This window comes from Arvicola amphibius, chromosome 3 (assembly GCF_903992535.2).
Source record: "Arvicola amphibius chromosome 3, mArvAmp1.2, whole genome shotgun sequence".
NCBI lineage: Eukaryota > Metazoa > Chordata > Mammalia > Rodentia > Cricetidae > Arvicola > Arvicola amphibius.
Window position 1 is genome coordinate 103,761,887 of NC_052049.1, and position 20,473 is coordinate 103,782,359.

A 20,473-nucleotide genomic window follows, 5' to 3' on the forward strand; every position below is an offset into this window, starting at 1 on the left:
GGTGTCTCAAATGGGCAGAGCCTCAGAGATCATTTTATGCCAAATTTGCACCGATTGTACATGTCTGCTCTCTGACTGGGCACTCCCATGGAGGACGGTGAATTCTCACCACTTCTCAGGACAGACTGTTGAGTGTGTGTCTTCTCAGTACCAGCAGAGGCTTTTCTATGTGACTGGGCCTCTGAACTGAAAACTGGGCTTCCTAGTTAAGCACTTCATTCCAACCAAGATTTCAAGCCACAGGCCATGGACCCCAGGCCTGGAGTAAGACTGTCTATTGGTTCTAACATAGGAAATTATTAAGTTCAAAATAGGAGAGCATCCATAGTCAGTGAAGATATAGTCTCAAACGTGAAATAATTTCATAGTTATTCTGGTCAAGAACAGTTAAGACCCTGGGTTCCCATTAAATGGTAGATAGAGACTCCCCAGAGTTTGTCTTCCTCATAGCAGAGCTTTCTGCTTGTTGATAACTTCCCCAGAAGTAGAAGGCAGAAATGCTGGTCCAAGGAGGCTGGGAACTTAACGAGCTGGGCTCGGGGGCCTTCTGTGGGGTGTCTAGACAGTTACTTTTCTCATTCAGCCTCAGCATACTTCGTGCGCATTTCTTATTATTTTACTAGTTCTGTCTGAAGCAGAAATTCTACATTAAAAATGGAGAATGGGTACATGTCTTAATCCTACTCAGGAGGCGGAGACAGCTGGAGCTTTGAGAGTTTGAGGCCCAGACTGATCTAAATAGCAAGCTCCAGACCAGGCAGGGCTGGACAATGAGGCTTATCTCAAACACACACACACACACACACACACACACACACACACACACACACACACACACAGAGGTGGCTCATTGGTAGAGGCACTTGCCACGAAGCCTGCCAGCCTGAGTTCCACGCCAGAACCACATATATGGTGGTAGGAAAGAACCAACTGTGAAAAATGTCCCCTGACTTCTACACATGTTCTTTGGCATGCACGTGGCCACGACAGTGTAAAAAGAATAAATGTAGTTAAGAACTGTGAATGGTACTTCAGCTCCACCCACATTATAAACAAGAGTTTGCAAAGCAGTTGGGGAAATCAGAAGAGTAGAGAGAATGGGCCAGGCCACACTGTATGAACAGGCCAGAGCATGGCGCACCTGACCTTCTGGGATGCCCAAGGCAAATGAGAAGGCAGAGTCTGTACACGAACCCTATCCTGGAAATGAAGGGCAGGAGGGGAAGAATCCTGCCAACAGGCATGAGGGGGTAGAGTGATACCTAATTCTCCCCATGGTAGATTGTAAAAGTCAGGATTCCTCAAGGCTTATTGCTAGGCTATATTTCATATGTGGTGATGACACAGGTCTTAGATAGTCCTGATTAGTCCTGATTATTCTCTGGAAGTGGCAGAGGGCTGGAACAGTCAGGATCGAAAGGAACAGAACCTTCTGGAGCTCCCTTGGAAGACTAACAGTGTCGCAGTGCAGTGCAGGCTCTGGGAGGACCACTGCGAGGATCAGTTGGCATGACTGGTCAGTGTGCCAGACGGAAGAGGGTCCAGTGGGAAAGAGCTGCAGGCCTAGCCTGAGAGGCCCAGGTCGGGACTTGTCTTCCTGTTACCAGCCCAGCACCAGGGATGTCTCTGGGTTCTTTTTTTAATCTGGGCACCTACATGAACCAAGAGGCCCAAGAACCAAAGGCAGGTTTGGCACAACCAGCCTTCTGCCACCCCTTCTGCAATCCTCTAAGACTTTAAGGGGAGGAACGACACTTTGTCTAATCACAATAACGTCCCTTGAGCTGTCAGACATCCTTCCAGACTGTGGGAAACTCTTCTCCTTTCCTTAGATCCGCCACCTCACATCATAAGAGGGCCCAGGCTGATCACTGGTCACTCATGGTTCCCCTGCAGGTCACAACCCTGCCACATGTGATCACCAAGTTCAGTAGGCTAACAGGATGGAGCTGGCCAATATAAACCTCCTGGATTTGGTTTGGTCTTTGGTGCCAAGTAACACACAGCTGATTAAGCCAGCTCACAGATGTTCTGAAACCATGTGGCTGTTTCTTGCCTATGTGTTCCTTCCTCAAGCTAGCACTCGGACGACCTGGTCAGGTCATTGTGGAGATAGGGAAACTGCTTATGGTTCTGAGCACGGAGCTGCCCGACTCGCCAACTTGTGACAGCAGTTTCCATACAGCTGTGGCCTTGCTGCCTCCTAGGTGGTGACACAAAGGGATGGGAAGAGAGGGACAAAGGGCAAGGCAGAAGAATGTCTGGTGTTTGCAGACTCTGTGGGAAGAGCTGCAGGGGAAGCCTCCCAAGGGCTCTTGTGGGGCAGTGACCTGCTGAGGTCTCTCTGGAGATCCTCACTGGGGATGGTGTGCATGTGCGGCTTCATTTAAGGACACTGAGCTGACTGGGATGGAGAGCCCAACTCATTTCTCAAACAGCGAGAAAACAAACAAAGAAACAAACAAAAACCCAAAAACCAGAAACCAAAATAAACAAAAAACCTTATTATGTCTATCATGCTTGCTTATCCTATGTTTTCCTATTGGGGTTCAAAACTATGGAAAAATGCGAACGGACGAGGAGGCATCAAAAGAAGAAAAATAGTTACTAGGAGAGTTGCTATCATGGACACCATGACGGGCAAGGTCTCGAGTATACAAGGTAACAGTTTCCAGTCACAGAGAGGAGAGCAGAAGCATGTAAACAGGCGAGCAGATATTCCCAAATGACGGCTCCTTCTGGCAAACTCTGTCTCCGAGAACCTCTCTGCCTCAGCGTGTTATAGACAGTGCCCCTTCTATCCACTGTTCGGCCAACATTTAGAGTTCTCTACCTAACATCTTCTGGATTCTAGCCTCAGAGCTTTGTCTATCCAGACAGGGACGGGCAGGATGAGCTGGCTCTGGGACACTGACCCAGTGGACCCATGGTGCAAAGTATGTCCCACCTCCCTGGAGGAGGCTATTACGGACCCATCTGTGTGACACTAGATTTATATGTTCTTCCCTCTTAGCTGTTTGGATGCTGGCTTATACTGGGTCTCCGCCATTACACTCTCTGCTGAGGTATCTTGAATCTTATTTATCTTCCTTTCCATGCTGCTTAGCACAAGGATGCACGATAAATACCTGGTATTGCATGGGGGAGCCTGCTGGTTCTCCCATTCCTGCACTTAGGGATCAACATGGGCACAGCGATAGCCAAGTGTACTGTCAAAATAGATAAGCCACAAACCGCATCCACAGTAGGTGACAATCACTCATTGGACAGACCGCATCCACAACAGTGACAATCACTCCCTGGACAGACCGCATCCACAGCAGGGTGGCAATCACTCCATGGACAGACTGCATCCACAACAGGGTGGCAATCACTCCCTGGAGATGCCACTTGCACTGTAGAGTGTGGCAGAGCTGCAGGCTTTGGGCTTTCTGAGACTCTAGCCATTCATCCCATTGTTTTTAAGCTCATGATTTAATTTCTAAGTAGCAAATGTGGTAATGAAGAACATTTTTGCTGTTGAGTGTGGTGGTGCATTCCTTTAATCCCAGCACTCGGGAGGCAGAGGCAGAGGCAGAGGCAGGTGGATCTCTGTGAGTTCAAGGTCAGCCTGATCTACACAGAGAGTTCCAGGAGAGTCAGGGCTGTTTCACAGAGAAACCTTGTCTTGGGGAAAAAAAAAAGAACATTTTTTGCTTGCAGAAAATGTCTTCCATTATTGTGGAAGATTTAATTTTTTCTTTGAAACAAACTTTTTTTTTTTAATTTTGGGACAGGGTCTTGTTGTGTTGACTAGGCTGGCCTTGAACTTGTGGAGATCCACCTGACTCTGCTCCTTGAATGCTGGGATTGCAGGTATGCACCACCATGCTCTGCTACCATGAAGCTTTTATAAACAAAATCTTTGATTCCCTGACATGTTACTTCTGGGTTTATTTTGCTTTTAATTTTTTGGTGAATCCGTGTGATGCACGCATGTATGGGGTGTGGTGTGTGTGTGTGTGTGTGCGCGCGCGAGTGCAGACGCTTGCGGGCATGTGAGGAACACCGCTGTGTTCCACTGGTTTCTGAGGCACTGTCTCTTACTGAACTAGGAGCTTGCCATTCAGTGAGACCGACTGGGCCTGGGGCTTCCTAGATCTGTCTCGGGCTCCCAGCTCTGTGCAGAGCCGCTCCACTAAGTCTGGCCTTTCCGTAGGGGCTGAGGATCTGCACTCAGAATCATGCTTGCACAGGTGCTCAGCCAGCACGCTACCCTCTGAGCCGCAGCTCCCCAGGGCCTCGGTTCTTGTTTTTGAAACCTTCACTGCCCATTTTTGGGAAATGTCTAGAATAAAGCCATATTTTCAAAGACTATGATATAAGATGACAGAATAAATCTTTCCTAATTTGACAACAGTTAACAAGCAGAAGAGGGAAAGATTCTGAAATTCTGGATGTCACTTGAAATATTAAAAGGTAAAATGCTCTCTTTCACAAAAATTTAAAGTATACTTCTCACCTGAGAGCATGGGGCAGGAATGGGGAAATTAATATGCAGAAAGGGCAAGGTGTGAGCGAGGCCTGAAAATGGGTGGCTTTTTTCTGTCCTGCCAGTTTAAAGTCTCCAGCTGAAATTCTAAAATTAGTGATGTTCTACTGCCCCCTCGTGGCCAGGTTCATAAGTAGCTCAAGGAGATGGTTCCTGAAAACAGAAGATAGTTCTCATTTAGAATGGTCAGCTTTGAATCAAATTTGTTCAAAAACACTTCAGGTCTTAGAATGAAGAGTATCACGACATTTATTTTTTCCATCTGTGACAGTTTCACCTTGACAGAGCCTCAACATAGAAAATTATCTTCAAAACCTGCTGGAGCATTCTCACACGGCCTCTCTTCAGTATTCGATCTTTTCAATCTCATCCAAGTCTTCTGGGTCGAGCTGCTTAATATTGCTATCTGAAAGAACAAAGAGAAAGGAAGCAGTCTCAGCCCAGGTCCTAAATGCAAGTTCATGCCAGCCAGCGAACAGTTCTGAAAACAGTGGCGCCTCTGAAGATAACCCGTTTCTAACCAAGCAGGGTGTGGTGGCGGTGCACGCCATTAATGCCAGCACTCAGGAGGCATAGGCAGGTGGCTCTCTGTGCGGCCAGCCAGGTCTACATAGTGAGTTCCAGGACAGCCAGGGCTACGTAGTGAGACTCTGTCTCAACAAACTAAAAAACAAACAAACAAACAAACAAACAAACAAACCAACCAACCAACCTGCCCCTGTGACATTTTGTAGAGAAAGCCCAGGACAAGTAACAGTTATCAAATAGCTGACCCACATAATAACACAGCGCAGATAGACTGGATGGAGAATGTACACGTCCAGATACCTTGAGAAAAAGAGGCTATGCCGACAGTGAGAAAAGCCGGGGAAGACCACGCCTCCCCACTGTAGTTACTTAAGAGTCAACATGGCAGCCGTGGCCTGCAAGGGCCCTTTCTCCTAGCCACTGCAGGGAGTTTAAGATGTGGTGCCTAAGCAATCCTTTAGAGGCTCAGTGGGATGTGCAGCAGTCAGCGTGAAATTCCACTCCAAATGTTCTATGAGTCCACTTCCTGGGGAGGGTACCCACTGCTACCAACAAAGGCCCATCAGGGAAACAGCACTTACTGCCTTTCTGCCACGCTCCCTGTCCACATCTATATGCTCTCTTGGGCTTGGATTAATTTTGTTTGTTTCAAGATGAATTCTTACTATGTGGTTCTGCCTGTCCTGGAACTCACTATGCAGACCAGGCTGCCTCTGCCTCCCGAGTACTGGTATTAAAGGCGTGTGCCAGTACACTTGACTTCTGCCGGTGAGGGGTACAACTACTGGGTGATTTAACCCTTGAAGCTCCCATAAGGGCATTCTGCCAGTTCTGGGCCCAGCTGACTGAGGCTGCTTGTTTAGGTGTGGGGCTGGGAAAGGGTTGCAAAGCTCAGAAGTCAGGACTGTCCCGTCAGAGACGGCGAGACAAGAGAAGGAGAAACCATGAAAGAAGAAATTGGGAGACAATAGATCCTCAAGGGGGTCATTACTTTGCGGTACTGCTCTATGAGACTGCAGAGTGAGCTCATGTGACTTCACTTGACACAACTTCTGCCTAACCACAAAGGAATTGTGTAATCACTTGGCCCACGTTATGACTCTCATCCTATGAATTAGCAGCAATTCCCACATGACCTCTGCTCCACACAGCCCCTCATTGCCCTCATGGCCGGTATGAGCAAGTCTGTGGGTCCCACTGTGCATGTGAAAGCCTGCTACTTACTGAAGTGGTCCTGTATTTTCATGAGCAGCGGCAGCTTATCCACTTCAATCATGTTAAAGGCGAGACCTTTCTTCCCAAAGCGTCCTGTCCGCCCTATACGGTGGAGGTAGGTCTCATAGTCTGGTTCTTCTGACTGGTTTACAGGAAGGTCAAAGTTCACAACGATGGTGACCTGCTTCACATCAATTCCTAGGAGAAGAAAGGCACTATGGTATCTTGCAATAATTTCTTCAGGACTAATCCACCAAGAACTGTATTAGCCAAAGGGATTCTCACAAGTGGGTCATAACACAGATCAATCTGCTTGCACACTCAGTGCCCGTGGTGCTCGGTAAGGATGCTAAACAAGGCTAAATCTGTGGAAATCTAAACAGGCGCAAGGCATGGATGTGTACAGGAGAGCGGGAAACGGAAGAGAGAGGCCCTCGCCAAGCTCCTCCCACTCTGTGGCGCTAAGCGCCCTGCAGGCTCCTAGGTCCATGTCTTCTCACCCATGATGGGTGCAGCTCAACTCTACTCCATGACTGGGTTCACATCAGGTCTTTTTTCATCTCTTGCCCCAGCCGTTACAACTTAGACATTGCATTCCATGCTCTGTCTCTTCCCCCACTTCTCTAAAGTCTCACCAGACGGGCACCACAGCCATGTGCAGGGCACCTGGGCCACAGCCTGGAATACACACTCCTCCAGCCGTCCAGCCATGCGCAGGGCACCTGGGCCACAGCCTGGAACACACACTCCTCCAGCCGTCCAGCCATGCACAGGCTCACCTCATCCTCATGTTCAGTTCCAGTTACATGGGCAGCCATTTTCCAAAGCCACTGTTTTTCCCTACCCAGTTGAACTGTTCTCCTGGCTGGTGATGTGGCTCAGTGGTAGAGCTCCCACCTTGCAAGCACAGGGCCCGGGGTTCAATACCAGCATTAAGAACTAATCTGAACTATCTTCCTTCCTTCAATACTTTTCAACCCTCGTGCTGCCTAGGATACCTCTATGCTCTCTGGGCCTTCCATCCCCATGCTGACAGGCTGCCCTCTCTGCTCCGAGCCTTCTGGAAATTCAGCAGCATCGTGTGAGGTGGACAGAGTCAGCCACAAAGGTTACACACTACATGATGCAACTCAGGCATTAGTCTGAGACAGAGAAATACTGAAATCTCATTAACAGCTGCCAGAGGCAATGTGCTGGGAGGAGATAGGGCAATGTTGGGGGGTGGCAGGCTTCACAGTGACACCCAACTCTCACATACCTCGGGCACAGACATTGGTTGTTATCAGAACTTTCTCTTTCCCGTCTCGGAACCTCTGGATGATGGAAGCTCGCTGCTCCACCGTGAGTTCCCCACTCAGCAAGGACACCTGGTGGCCGTCCTGCATCATTTCCACAGTCAGCCACTTGGCATTGCGACGGGTCTGGGAGAGAAAGAACAGCAGCGGGTCAAAGAAGACTGGCTCTCCCTGGGATGCTCACAGGTGTTGGGTGAAAGCAGCAGAGGGTTTTGTTTTGTTTCCTCCCTCTCTAAGTCTTGCAAGAAGTCTTAGACTGTGGCATGGCATTCTCTGTAATTCTAAGAATCATATTCTGTCAACCTGACCAAGCTTTGGCCTTCTTTTCCACAAACTGAAGCCAAAACCAAACCAACAAACACTACAAGAGTTCTTTGCAGGAGCCATGCGATTAACATCTTTATGTACACAATAAAATAGCTCCCCCATTTCTGCTGCTTCATCATCAGCATCGTTTTTGTTAAATGGAACAAAAAGAAAACAACTGCAAAGCCAAGACACTGCCAAGTTTCCACGGCTCTCCTGGGGCAGCAGAGCCAGCCGAGAGCAGGAGACATGTCTCAACAACCTGCTCACAGGCTTAGCATGTTCACACGGTAGGGACGAAAATAAAACATACGAACATGCAAAGTGTCAGAGGAAAAAGAAAACACAGCCCCCCCCCCCAAACAAACAGTGGGATATCAGTAAAAGTAACACCATGGACAGGGAACGGCTACAGCAAGCCTCAAGCCACATGTGGAGGTGTAAGCAGCAGGGCTTCTGAAAGGACCTTTATTTAAGACCCCATCCCATCGGTCAACCCTCCTAAGTTTTGCCCTGAAACTGGAGACTCTATTCAAAGTTGTTCTGCGAGTTAAACTGAACAAGGAGCCTGGCTAGATGGCCTGTATTCCTAGTACCGTCTCCCCTCTGCTTGTATGGACTCCGTCCACGGCAAAGACATGGGCAGCAGGCTTACCTGGCAGAAGATGATGGCTTGGCCAATGGTGATGCCGCCATAGATGTTACACAGGGCTTGATATTTGTCTTTTCTGTTTTCACACAACACATAATACTGTCGGATGTTGTTTAGGGTCAGTTCCTCTTTTCGTAACTTGATAACATTGGGGTCAGGAATGATCCGTTCCGCAAACTGCCACACAGAATCCTCGAAGGTCGCAGAGAAGAGGAGCATCTGGCATTCGGAGGGTAAGGCTCTGGAAGAGAAAGGAAGGTGGCCGTCACCCAGCTAGCAGGCTGTCGCCCTTCAAGCCCTGGCACCAGCTGCTCTGTGCATGCTTGTAGCGTATGTGGTGCCGGGTGCCGTGATCAGCTCCACCTTTACACAACAAGTCAAGCAGCCTGTCCCTATCTGGCACCAAAAATCTGGAAAAAAAATATATATGGGATGTGAATCTCAGAGCCAAGTTCAGAACATGCAGTCTGGAGGGTCGGCAATGCCCATCTCTGACTGAAGAGTCAGTCTCACACCGGCACACATCTGAAGGGGATGAAGTGAACCACTTGTTTTAACAACCAGAAGAAGGGAATCAGAACAGGGGGTGGGGAGCACCCAACACAAGTGCTCCAATTATTATACAGTATCCTCCTGAGTAGGAAATAGAAGGGCCTTTTCAGAAGCCCCTTCGCCTACTAAATCTTGAGTTCTGACCCATTTACTTTACAACATAAACACATTAACTTACTGGTTAGAGGGTAGCGAGAGGGGAGTTTCCCTTGACCTCTGGCCATAATGAATGGTTGGATCCCTCACTTCAGCAGATAAACACTTACTACCGGGAGACTAGTGCAAAAATTCCATATTTGGAGCTATGAGCCTCAATAGTAGGTGGAGACAAGTCACGTGGCTGAAGGGAGCAAACTAAATGAAAGCATACATACTTTCTGGTAACCTCTTCTCACTCAGACTGCCAGTAGCCGAGCTCTGCCACCTGGAAGGAGACCCAAGCACCACACAGTTCTATTCTAATACCCCCGTATGACAAACACCCTAACGTCAAGCTTCCAAGTATCCACCTTGAGAGCTGGCTACTGCAGTTTAGTCTCTCAGATTATGGAAGAGCAGGCAAGTATTGGCAGAGGTCAACCTTTGTGAAAGGCAGATGCAGCAAACAAACCAGGAGAGCTGCCAGTTCAGACCACGTTGTAAACTCGGAATTGGAGTAGGTGGGCCTTCTGTCTATGTGTTACTTTCATTGGTTAATAAAGAAACTGCCTTGGCTTTTTGATAGGGCAGGATTCAGATAGGTGGAGTAAACTGAACAGAATGCTGGGAGAAAGAAGCAGAGTCAGGCAGACACCATGATTCCCCTTCCCAAGACGGACGCTGGCTAGACTCATGCCAGTAAGCCACGACCTCGTGGTGGCTTACAGATTATTAGATAAGGGTTAGTCAAGATGTGAGAGTTAGCCAATAAGAGGCTAGAACTAATGGGCCAGGCAGTGTTTAAATGAATACAGTTTCCGTGTAATTATTTTGGGTGTAAAGTAGCCGGGAGACCGAGATCCCGGTGGGAACACAGCCCACCGCTTCTTTTGCAACACAGAATAGACAAAATAGCAGCAACAATACCTTGCAAAAACACTGAAATTAGTACCCTCAGTGAGGGAAGGTCGGTGCTGCACCCAGAATACAAGAACAGGAAGTGATGGAAAAGAACTAGACAATAGCACCAGTAGGATCCAGACAGGAAAAAGAAAGCCAGAGACCGCATTTTAACCTCAAACAGGGGAAGTGCACAACACACACAGATGAACACAGTACCTGGAGGAAAGCGTTGAGACTTGGTGCTAGGGCCAGGGATCTAAGAGGTCAGCGTGGAGCCGGACTAGTAAGCTTAGAGAGAAAAAGGCAGTACCTCCAAACTTTTAGGTCTGGCTTCCTCAAGGGCCGAGCGCTGCTCTGAAAACAGTAGCCCCAGCTACCTCAGTCACAGCACCCAAATGAGCATGTGTCACCGTGTTGTCCCTGGCATCCGTCTCCATGACATGGAGTAGCATGCCATGGCTTACAGTGCAGTGTATTACTGTGTGCTGAGGCCCTGTCTGGGTTGAGTAACTTAATATGTGGATTGTGAGACAGGTTACAACAATGAATTCAAAGGTAAACACGTAATGAACCTGAGGTGTTCCAAGCAGAGCTTGCCTGGGTCACACAGCGCGACTTCACTGCAGTCTTGGTTCTTGTGCTATGTGTGCCACTGAGGCCATACAAACTATCAGCAAGTGCTGCTTGAGACACTTGGCTCAGACTGGATGAGCTCCCTACACAGCCTTCTGCTCTCACAGAGATATCAGCAGCATGGTCTCAAGTCAGTATGCTGTAATTGCTGGGTGGTTTGACTTTAACTGCTTCAAGTTGCTGACTTCTGTTTCATTAAGAAAAAATTTATAACCATGGCTTGGGGTTAGGAAAAATTTCTAACAATTTCCAAAATGGTGTGAAACACATTTCCACTGCTTGTATTAAATACTTGCACAAAGGAGTAATTCCAGCATTGGCAATTTAATCATAGCAACTCTAGAAAATAGCTAATAAGTTTTGTTTCAGACGATATTTCATTCTTGATATAAAAATAAAAGGCACATCTACCACATCATTATGCAAATTTATCACTAATGATAAAATTATATGCTTACTAACAAAATTTAAAAATTTCTTAAAATAAATCTATTTATGACTTATTTTCAGTAAATGCTTGATATGTATACTTATGCCATATACCTAGATATCTGGAGTCATGTAAAAATTTCTCCAGGGAAAATGAGTTTTAAGGAGAGAAAATTTAAGACTGGTTTATACAAAACTAAGTGGGATGTCTCCATCACATCCTTCACCCCAGAGCTCAGGGAACCCCACAGAAGAGGAGGCAGAAAGAGTGTGAGAACCAGAGGGATGGAGGACAGCGGGAAGACAAGGGCTTCTTGAGCAAGGCTCATATGGACTCACAGAGACTGAAGCACCAAGCACAGAGCAGACACGGGTCTGCACCAGGTCCTCTGAGTAGAGATTACAGCTTTCAGCTTAATGTTTTTATGGGACTCCTGCATGTGAGAACAAGTGGGGCTCTGACTCTGGAACCTGCTCTTCTGTCTCTTTTCCTCCTGCTGGGTCTCCATGTCCAACATCGATATGAAAGTTTTTGCTTCACCTTGTATTTTATTTTGTCAAGCTTAGTTTCTAATGAGAGACAGAAAGGGAGTGGATCTGGAGGAGTAGGGAATGGGGAGGAACTTGGAGGAGTGAAGGAAGGGGAAACCATAATCAGGATATACTGTAAGAGAAAAGAATCTAACTTCAGTAAAGGGTTGGGGGAGACCCGGTTTGTAGGCCTAAATAAAACATTCTGGGAGTAAACAAAGGCCGAAGAGCTGGTAATAGAGGACACAGCTTTCGGTGTGAGAGTCGATTCTCCTAAATCTGCTTCAGACATGTAATCCATGCTACACCAAATCCCAGGAACAAAAACATGCCCCTTGTTAAGCATGTTGGCTCACACCTGTAATCTCAGCATTTAGGAGGCTGAAGTAGTAGGACTGTCATGAGTTTGAGGATAAGCTGGATATAGATACTTGGTCCTAGATCAGCTCAGGCTATAGCAAAAAAGTCTTTCTCAACACACACACACACACACACACACACACACACACACACACACACACCCAGAGTCTAAGATACTAAAATTTTAAAAATGGAGATGATATCTATAAACTTTTCATAAAACAAAAGACAGGTTTGCTCACATCTCATTCAAGCATAAACTAATGGTAGAGTGTAAATATAAATTCTGGCAAATTCTATTCATCGCACAAACTCCTTACCAAACAAAACAAGAATGGTCCTAACTGCTACATGTCTTGCACACTTAGCACCTGACATCTTAAAATGCACACAGTATCTGACCCTGATATTGATTGAGCCTTTCATTCTCCAAGTTTGGGCCGCTTTTCAGTTTAAAGTTTACACGCAGTTAAGATCTTTAGCTATGAGGACATGTGCTCACATGGTGACAACACTGTTGGTGGCTCTGCAAAGATGTACAATGGGTGAAAAACAGATGTCCTTCTCCAAACTGGAAACACAGTGAGAAAGAGAACAGAGAATGGGTCACCTGAAAACAGAAATGGCACCCTGCTTTAGTAACATAGGTGTAATTATTTCTATTTTTAATACTTCTTATTTGCAATGACTGTGTCCTATACTGGCTTTCTCAACAGTTGGTCATTCTATGAAAAGAAACAACTTCCGAGAATTTCTAGAACTTGCAGGCACAAGGTTCGGTAATAAAAGTCAACCAACTCCAGTGAGAAATATCAGGATACGGAGGTGGCAGGAGACCCAGTGGTGGGCTAAGGACAAGGTCTGGGAGACCAGGGTGACACCAAACCTTTCAGCCACAGAAGCAGACGCTCACAGGGCTAATTATATATAAAGTTACCCCAGAAAACTGTTTTGTTTTCAATAAGCATCTGAAATTGGAGGAAGAATGGTTTTTAATACAGGATTCCTATGCAATAAATACCAGTCAAAAAACAGGTTTACAAGACAATAAAAACATGCCAAGACACATACAAGCAAAAAAACAACAACAACAACAACAAAAAAAAACAAAAAACAAACCATGAACTTCTTATATGCTTTAGAAAAGAGACCAGAAAATACAACCCAGCACATTAGGGAGATTGATTACACAAGAGTCCAGGAACTGGGAGATTCAAGGCAGCCAATGAACCAACAGCACAGCCATGATTCAACTACATAGCAGGCCTGGACACCCGCACAGGCAGGAGAGGGAGACCCTGAGATACAGAAGTCAGTGGCTTAAAAGCATGATTTGAGGCCTCATGGTCTTTCCTCCATCCACTGTGGCATATCTCCTGCTGCTGTCCTCGCTAAACTCCTGTTGAAGCAGTCTTGTCAGTGATGCTTTGTGGGTGTAGCTTTTGACATTACTAGGAAACACAGTATCACAGCAGACTACCTGTTCCTTGGACTCTTACAGCCTCTTCCCCCCTCTTCCTCAGCCATCTCTGGGCCTTAGATTTCTGTAGAGGTATACAATGGGACTTGGCTCTACAAATACATTTTGATCAGCTGTGGTTTTCTATAATGCTTTCTGTCTGCTGCAAAGAGAAAGTTTCCTGGCATGAGGACTACAGGTATCTGAGGGCTTCAGCCCTACACAAAGCACTACAGACAGCAAGCAATGCTGAGAGCAGGAGAACAGCCTTCCCCAGGGCAGAGCGCACCAATTGGTTGCCCAGTACCAAATGGTCAGCCCTGAAAACACACATACAGGAAACATTACGCAGACCAAGAAACATTACTAAGGAAGATATGTACAAACATATACATATATGTATCTAAGAACAATTAAAAATAGAGGCCGTGGATTTGAAAGAGAGTAAAGAGGGGTGCATGGATGGTTTGGAGGGAGGAAAGCAAAGGAGGAAATAATGTAATTAGATTATAATCTCAAACATAAAAGAAATAATTAAACATTTTAAACATAAAAAGCATGCTTTGACTATGTGAAGAAACCACTTGCATATGACACGCATGACAGAATGGTTGGGGAGAAGCTAAAAATCCTTACACAGGGATAATGCACAGGAAAAAGGCAATCGACATCTCTAGAGGAAAACTTGTACAATAAAAAATAATACTAACACAACCATGCCGGGCCCAGCAGTGAACAGTGCCTGTGTTCACATGTGTGTGCTTAGAAGGATATAAACAGTGTTGGCATAGTCAAACTCTTAGGATTTAAGCACTGAGAGGAAACAGAGAATGGACAAGGGTTGTAGTTTAAAAGAATTCAAGCCTACTTTCTACACTGAGAAGTAAGGAGACAAACACTTTACATCAGGAAACAGTAAGGTGAGCGTATTATTTAAGAGCTGAAGATCGACATCAGAAAAGACAGACATGTTCTTGGGACTGAGCAGGTGGGGATTGCTGTTCTCATTATCAGACTTTCAATAATATTGAATTTAAAGTTGAGTAAATACACTTTCTCCCCCCTTGAGACTGGGTTTCTCTGTGTAACAGCTTCTGGCTATCCTGGAACTTGCTTTGTAGATCAAGCTGGCCTCCAACTCAGAGATCCACCTGCCTCTGCCACCTGAGTGCTAGGATTAAAGGCGTGAGCCACCACCTTAACTTTATTAAGAAAGAAAGGAACAAAAAAGATCAATGCGGATTCTTAACTTCCCTCTCCAAATCTCAATGCAGTAAATGTGAGAAGGCCCAGAACTGAGGAATTGGGGGAAACAGATGGTTCACTTACAACTTAGAAGCAGGGCTAGACCTGCTCCAGCACCATCTTTCTATTCTAGCTCATCAGCCACCACAGCCTCCAGCAGCCTCCAGCAGATTCCATCAGGATTCTGCTCGTGATATAAACATGACTGGCAACACTCAGTGTGATCCAAGACACACACTTCACCTGTAGGCCTGCACTCCAACAAAAGTACGGCAGAGGGGCACACCACAGGGTGAAGGCAGGCACTGTAGCAGTCTGAGGGGCCCTGAGCTGGTGAAAACCCAAGTCAGTCCGAAGGTGAAGAGGGCAAGAAATCAAGCAATGGAAGTAATTAGAAGGGCAGACAAACAAAACTGATCATTTAGCCTGAAAATCCAGGAGGAACGGATGAACGTGAAGATTACCTTTGGATACGAATACTCTGATCTGAGAATCCTTGGGTGTCAATCATCACATCTGCTTCATCCAGGACAAATACACGGATCTTAGTCAAATCAATCAATTTTCGCTTGAAACACCAATCTAGGACAGTCCCAGGAGTACCAATTATAATCTGTTTGGTGACTTCAGTGCCCCTAGGAACTGTGGAGAAAAGGGTTTTAAGTGTTCCTGTAGATAAAAGAAGCTCGACTCACTGTCACAGGGCACAGGCCAGGGTGATGGGACACAGTGCTTGGTGGTGAGAGGAATACAGCATCATTTCCCAAGTGCAGACCCCGAGGAGCATGGACGCATTTAGAAGCTGCAGAGTTTTAGGATGGGTTCCAGAGTTCTAGGGTTATGGTAATAATAGTCCTATATATTTGATGGTGCTCTGTGGTCATTCAAAAAGCTATGCTTCGATAAAATGGATATTGTGACATTCTGTAGGCCCAGCTCCTCAGAAAGCTGAAGCGAGATGATCACTTGCTCACATAAGTTTAAGACTGGGCTGGGCAACACAGTGAGACATTGTCTCAAAAAAAAAAAAAAAAAACCAAAACAAAATAAAACAACAACCCAACCCCTCCCCAACGAAACAAAAACAAACCAACCAACCAAACAACAACAAAAACAAAAACAAAAGCAAATAAACAAAACCACATTCCACATTTCTATTGTCCCGTGGGACTAATGGCACGGCTGAGGGGACACCGGTTAGGTGTGGCAGTACAGGAAGGGATGCCAGTTTTTCTGGAGATTGCAGTGGGGTGACGCTCATAAGACAGTCTGTCACTGCATGAGCTGAGAGACCCCATAAAGCTACAGGAACTGGGGGACACTCAGGATGAGAGCATTCAGCTAGCATGCCCGTGGCCCAGTGTCTATCTCCGGCACCCCAAATCAAAACCAAACCCTCCAAACAACAAAGCCTTTCCAAATGGGAAATAAGAAAAATGTTCAGTAATAACCTAGATGTAAAAAACATGGGATGCTGGGAAGCCAGTCAGGGTGGTGTGACGGGCTTCCGTGTTGTGAGCACACAAGGAAACAACCATGCAGATGATGTGCATGGGCTCAAGGGAGAGCAAAGACTAGCTCCTGTCTCTTCCTGGGGCAAAGCAGGGCAGACTTCCATCTCCTCATCTTCGTCCTTTAACGTTTCAGTTTCCATGATAAGCAATTTAAGTATTTTAGTAAAAAATCTCCAGTAAAACTTGTTTGGCACAAAACCGTCAAGTCTCAAAAAGTAGACCATAAAAACAGCATCCTCTTACAAGATGTGAAAATAACGTACTGTTTGCTGTGCCCTCATTTTACGCCAGGCTGCACCAGTGCTTAAGCCTGGACTGCTTCATTGAGAGATATTTCCCCCACTTCAGAGGTGAGAAAGCAGAGGAGCTAGGTGTGAAGCAGGATTTAAGAAATAGCCAAGACAGGCTGACTGGTACATACTTCGATTTCCTCGAATGGCATACATCACTTCAACATCCACACAGAATTTCCCCATCCTTTCAACCACACGGCCAGTCTGCAGAGCCAGTTCATAGGTGGGAGCCAGGCAGAGGCACTGTGAGACAGAAGAGGGGAGGGGGCAGGTTCATACAAGCCACTGTTCACACTGGAACCACGGTTAAAAGTTGTACGGGAAGAGTCACAGAAATGGCACTGAAGATTCTAGCTGATGAAACATTTTAAATCGAATATAATTTGGCAGTTGATAAGTAGCTGACAGGTTTGAGGTGAATACTAGGGGCATTGGAGCTGAAGGGAAAAGAAATGGTTACTTTATATATTTCTCTCTACAGGGCTATTTAGAAGCACAAGTTACCGGTCACTGTCTTTTGATGGAGAGAGAAAGGGATGTAGGGAGCTGGGAGTCCATGAAGAAGGCATGATGAACCACAGCATACAATACCTATCACCTTTTACTTGCTCCTAAGAGTCTGCTTGTTCCGGCATGATCTGCTTAATCCATATTATAGATGTATAATCCTGCCAGGATAATATTCCCCTCCTATGCCCATTTGCTATGGCCCCATGGAAATGGCGACTGTTGAAGGGAGACGCCGATGGAAGAAACTGATGATATTCAGTGTTCGTGTTCAGGGTCTATGGTAGAGAAGGTAACTCCCAAAGCACTGACATAGTTTCCACACACATTTTCAAAACATAGGTTCAAACATGGCCCCCTTCAATAATTTAATGGATACTAAAATTTTAATAACCTTATGTGGAAAGCACACTCCCTGGACTTGGCCTCCATCACATGAATCTACAATTTATAGGAATCGCTGGCTGAGGAAGGCTTATCACTATGGGAAGTCAGCCCATGAAAGAACTTTCTGGTGCCCTTTGGAGGAAAAAGGGAAACAGTACCAGATTCTTTTTGTGAAAAGAAACGAGGCCAGAACTGTGAGCTGGGTGCCTCAACCAGGCACTCTGTGATGATAGGAAGACACTCTGAGAAATGAGTGAATCATATGCCTTTCTGACCCTACAGCTAAGCAGCTGCCATCACTACATGCCTACTTAAAACCAAACATAGTGCTGAAAGGGTAGGTGGCTTCACTGACTCCACAAGATGACTTTAGGAGGAGAACACATACTTACACATTCAGTTATCATCCAATGCTTAATGAATTGCCTCTATGATCCAGGCACTGCATGAGGTGTGTGAAGTCCAGCATGAACGGGTCAATGATGAGCCATGTCTTTAGAGAGATGGCTTTACAGGGAGGAAACAGACGCTGGGAAAGGGACACTCAGCTAGGTGGGCAGCGGTGGCAAGGCTGGGACTAGAGGCAGCTGGACTCTTAGGCTGGGGCTGGGCATCACTCATTACTATCCCCATACTCTACCCAGGGTGTTAGGGTTTTAGGAAGGAATGCCTAGTCTTCATTTTCCTGCAGTAATCCTGATATTTGCGGTTGCTGGCATGGCAGTCACAATGATTCCACCACCGCCCTTCCTTACCTGTGGGAACAACTCCAAGGCATTCACTCTGCTGAGCATCGCTAAGACAAAGGCAGCTGTTTTTCCCGTCCCAGACTGGCTCTGTGCTATGAGGTTCTGGGGACTGTGAAACAGAGGAGAGGACTGGGTATAAAACTGAACACAAGATCCTGGGTATAAACAGAAGAAACCAAAACCAACCAACTTGGAAGACCACTACCCTGTAAACTCACGGATGTGCGAGCATCATCGGGAGGGCCATCTCTTGGATTTTGGATGGTCTGTTAAATCCCATTGCATAAATCCCTTTTAGTAACTCTTCCTTTCTGTAAAATAATAAATCAACAGATGGATGCATAGGTAGCAAAATAAAAAATAAAACTCCTAAACATGCAAAGCCTCTGTGGTCAGCAGTCTCTCTAATGCGTGTACCACATTCGGAAACATACACTTGCAAGGTACACTTCTGAGGGAAGCCACTTTGCAGCTGAGCACTGGAACTTTTCTATGACATGGTGCCTGACAGAAGCAACTTAAGGAGGATTTGTTTTAGCTCATGGTTTGAGAAAGGGTACAGTCCACTATGGTGGGGGAGGGCACGCTGGTGAATATCAGGTTGCTGCTCTCACTGTGTGCTGTCCTACCTGTTACTCAGAGACCGGCTCATGGGATGGTGCCGCCCACAAGCAGGAAGCTCTTTCCTCCTCACCTCAACACCTTGAGTTATAACTTAATGGCATGTAATATTATACAGTCTATTTGAATACAGTACACTAGAGAATAAATGGGATTCTGGTGGTTTTAGTGCCAGTATGCTAGTTAGTACTTGCTAACACGAGCCTTCTTACACACTAAGAGTTAAGGTACTCACAGCCGTAGCTAACACGAGCCTTCTTATGAACTAAGAGTTAAGGTACTCACAGACGCAGTTCTTCAAAGGTTTTCACCGAGTAGAGTGGAGAGCTGGGATCCTTTTGTAAGACTTCCACTCGGTGGCTGGATTCTACTAAGGACTGACGGATTAATTTATTTAAGAGTGAATTGGCTGCCAAATCCACTAGAAAAGCAAAAATAAAAAGGGCATCAAACCTCCTGAATGGCATCTAATTAACTGTTTTCTCCCACACAGTAAAGCGTACAAAACAACTACAGCTTAGTCTCATCTTTCTTCTAAAGAAAGTTCTAGAAGGAATTCCATAGCACCGAGAATTCCCTCTTTTACAAAGATCCAGTTTCTTATGCTCTGTTGCACCAACCCCTGACCTTGAGCAAACCATCATCTAATCATGATAGGACCGAATAATTCTTCCTTGCAAAACTGAATATTCTTAACCCAGTCCTTGCAGTTTTCATTTTGTCTAAAGAAACACACCCCCTCCTAACTTAGTATTTTTGTCTGATAGTATTCATTCAAAAATAAAGCAAAGACAATGCTTTCCCAATGCAATCCTATTCATTAACATTCCTTAAGTGATGCACGTGTAAACAAACGTCTCTTACCTACATCGTCTTCTTCATCTTCCTCTTCAGCGTTAAGAGAGCCGTCTAAAATGGCAAAAGAGAAACAATGAATGTAAAGAAAAACGTTGAAAGGAAATACAGTGGACGCTTAAAATTTCTCACAGGTTTTACAGTGTATGCAGACAGAGTCACCTCCAGGGAGCTAAAGTGATTGGGAAGGTAGGGGACGATCATGCATGCAAAATGTTTCAGCCAAAGCTGTTTCAGCTGGCAGATACTGGGGGAAAGCAAAAATGTTTAATTAAGCGAGTCTACTTTAGCCTAACAGCACTCACCTATGTTTGGGACTGTGGTACTCCTAATACCACGGAGGTTCTTCCTGGGGTGGACGAGATTTGAAAACTATTGAAAGGCACAAATTTCAACCAATGTTAGGAAGCAGGACATCAAGCAGCAAGCCTGGTGCTATCCTACAGCAGCGGGAGGGAAGGCCACCCCAAACAGCTTCCTTTGCAATGTTAAGAATTTCATCAGTCGGGCCACTGAATCAATTATCCCACAAAAGGATGGGAGTTTCCAGTCTCTTCTGGAGGTCTCTTAGTCTGAATATGGGCAGTACCTGGATGAAAGGTGGTTCACAACACCTACAAGGGAAAGGTGGCTACGAAGATGGGAAACCTGCTAAATGGTGAAAATCAGGAGAGGAGAAAACTCAGCAGAGCTAGGACCAGCAGCTGTGTCCTCTATCTGGATTTCCAGGGGTCTTCGCCCTTTCAAATCCAAGGTCTGCCCTCCCTCTG

General features: G+C 45.9%; 1 protein-coding gene across 1 annotated transcript; it reads right to left on the reverse strand.

The window, feature by feature from the left end:
* Window positions 1–4,849: 4,849 nt before the first annotated feature.
* Ddx25 (DEAD-box helicase 25) lies at window positions 4,850–20,164 on the reverse strand. Its single transcript, XM_038323168.1, has 11 exons — window positions 20,009–20,164; window positions 19,713–19,757; window positions 19,134–19,269; window positions 18,446–18,538; window positions 18,234–18,336; window positions 16,713–16,827; window positions 15,242–15,419; window positions 8,531–8,768; window positions 7,533–7,695; window positions 6,284–6,472; window positions 4,850–4,937 (listed from the first exon to the last, which is right to left on the reverse strand). Exons 4-11 carry the CDS (start codon window positions 18,505–18,507, stop codon window positions 4,876–4,878), a joined length of 1,110 nt encoding a protein of 369 aa, XP_038179096.1. The 5' UTR covers window positions 18,508–18,538; window positions 19,134–19,269; window positions 19,713–19,757; window positions 20,009–20,164; the 3' UTR covers window positions 4,850–4,875.
* Between the last annotated feature and the right edge of the window lie 309 nt (window positions 20,165–20,473).

What these genes read in the sequence shown, in the direction of transcription:
- Ddx25 (XM_038323168.1), bottom strand. Translation starts at nt 18,507, where the DNA reads ATGGGATTTAACAGACCATCCAAAATCCAAGAGATGGCCCTCCCGATG. An exon ending in CCGATGATGCTCGCACATCC is followed by an intron (nt 18,337 to 18,445) that starts GTGAGTTTACAG and finishes TCTGTTTCACAG; the next exon opens with TCCCCAGAACCTCATAGCAC. An exon ending in AACCAATGTCTGTGCCCGAG is followed by an intron (nt 6,473 to 7,532) that starts GTATGTGAGAGT and finishes TTCTTCTCCTAG; the next exon opens with GAATTGATGTGAAGCAGGTC.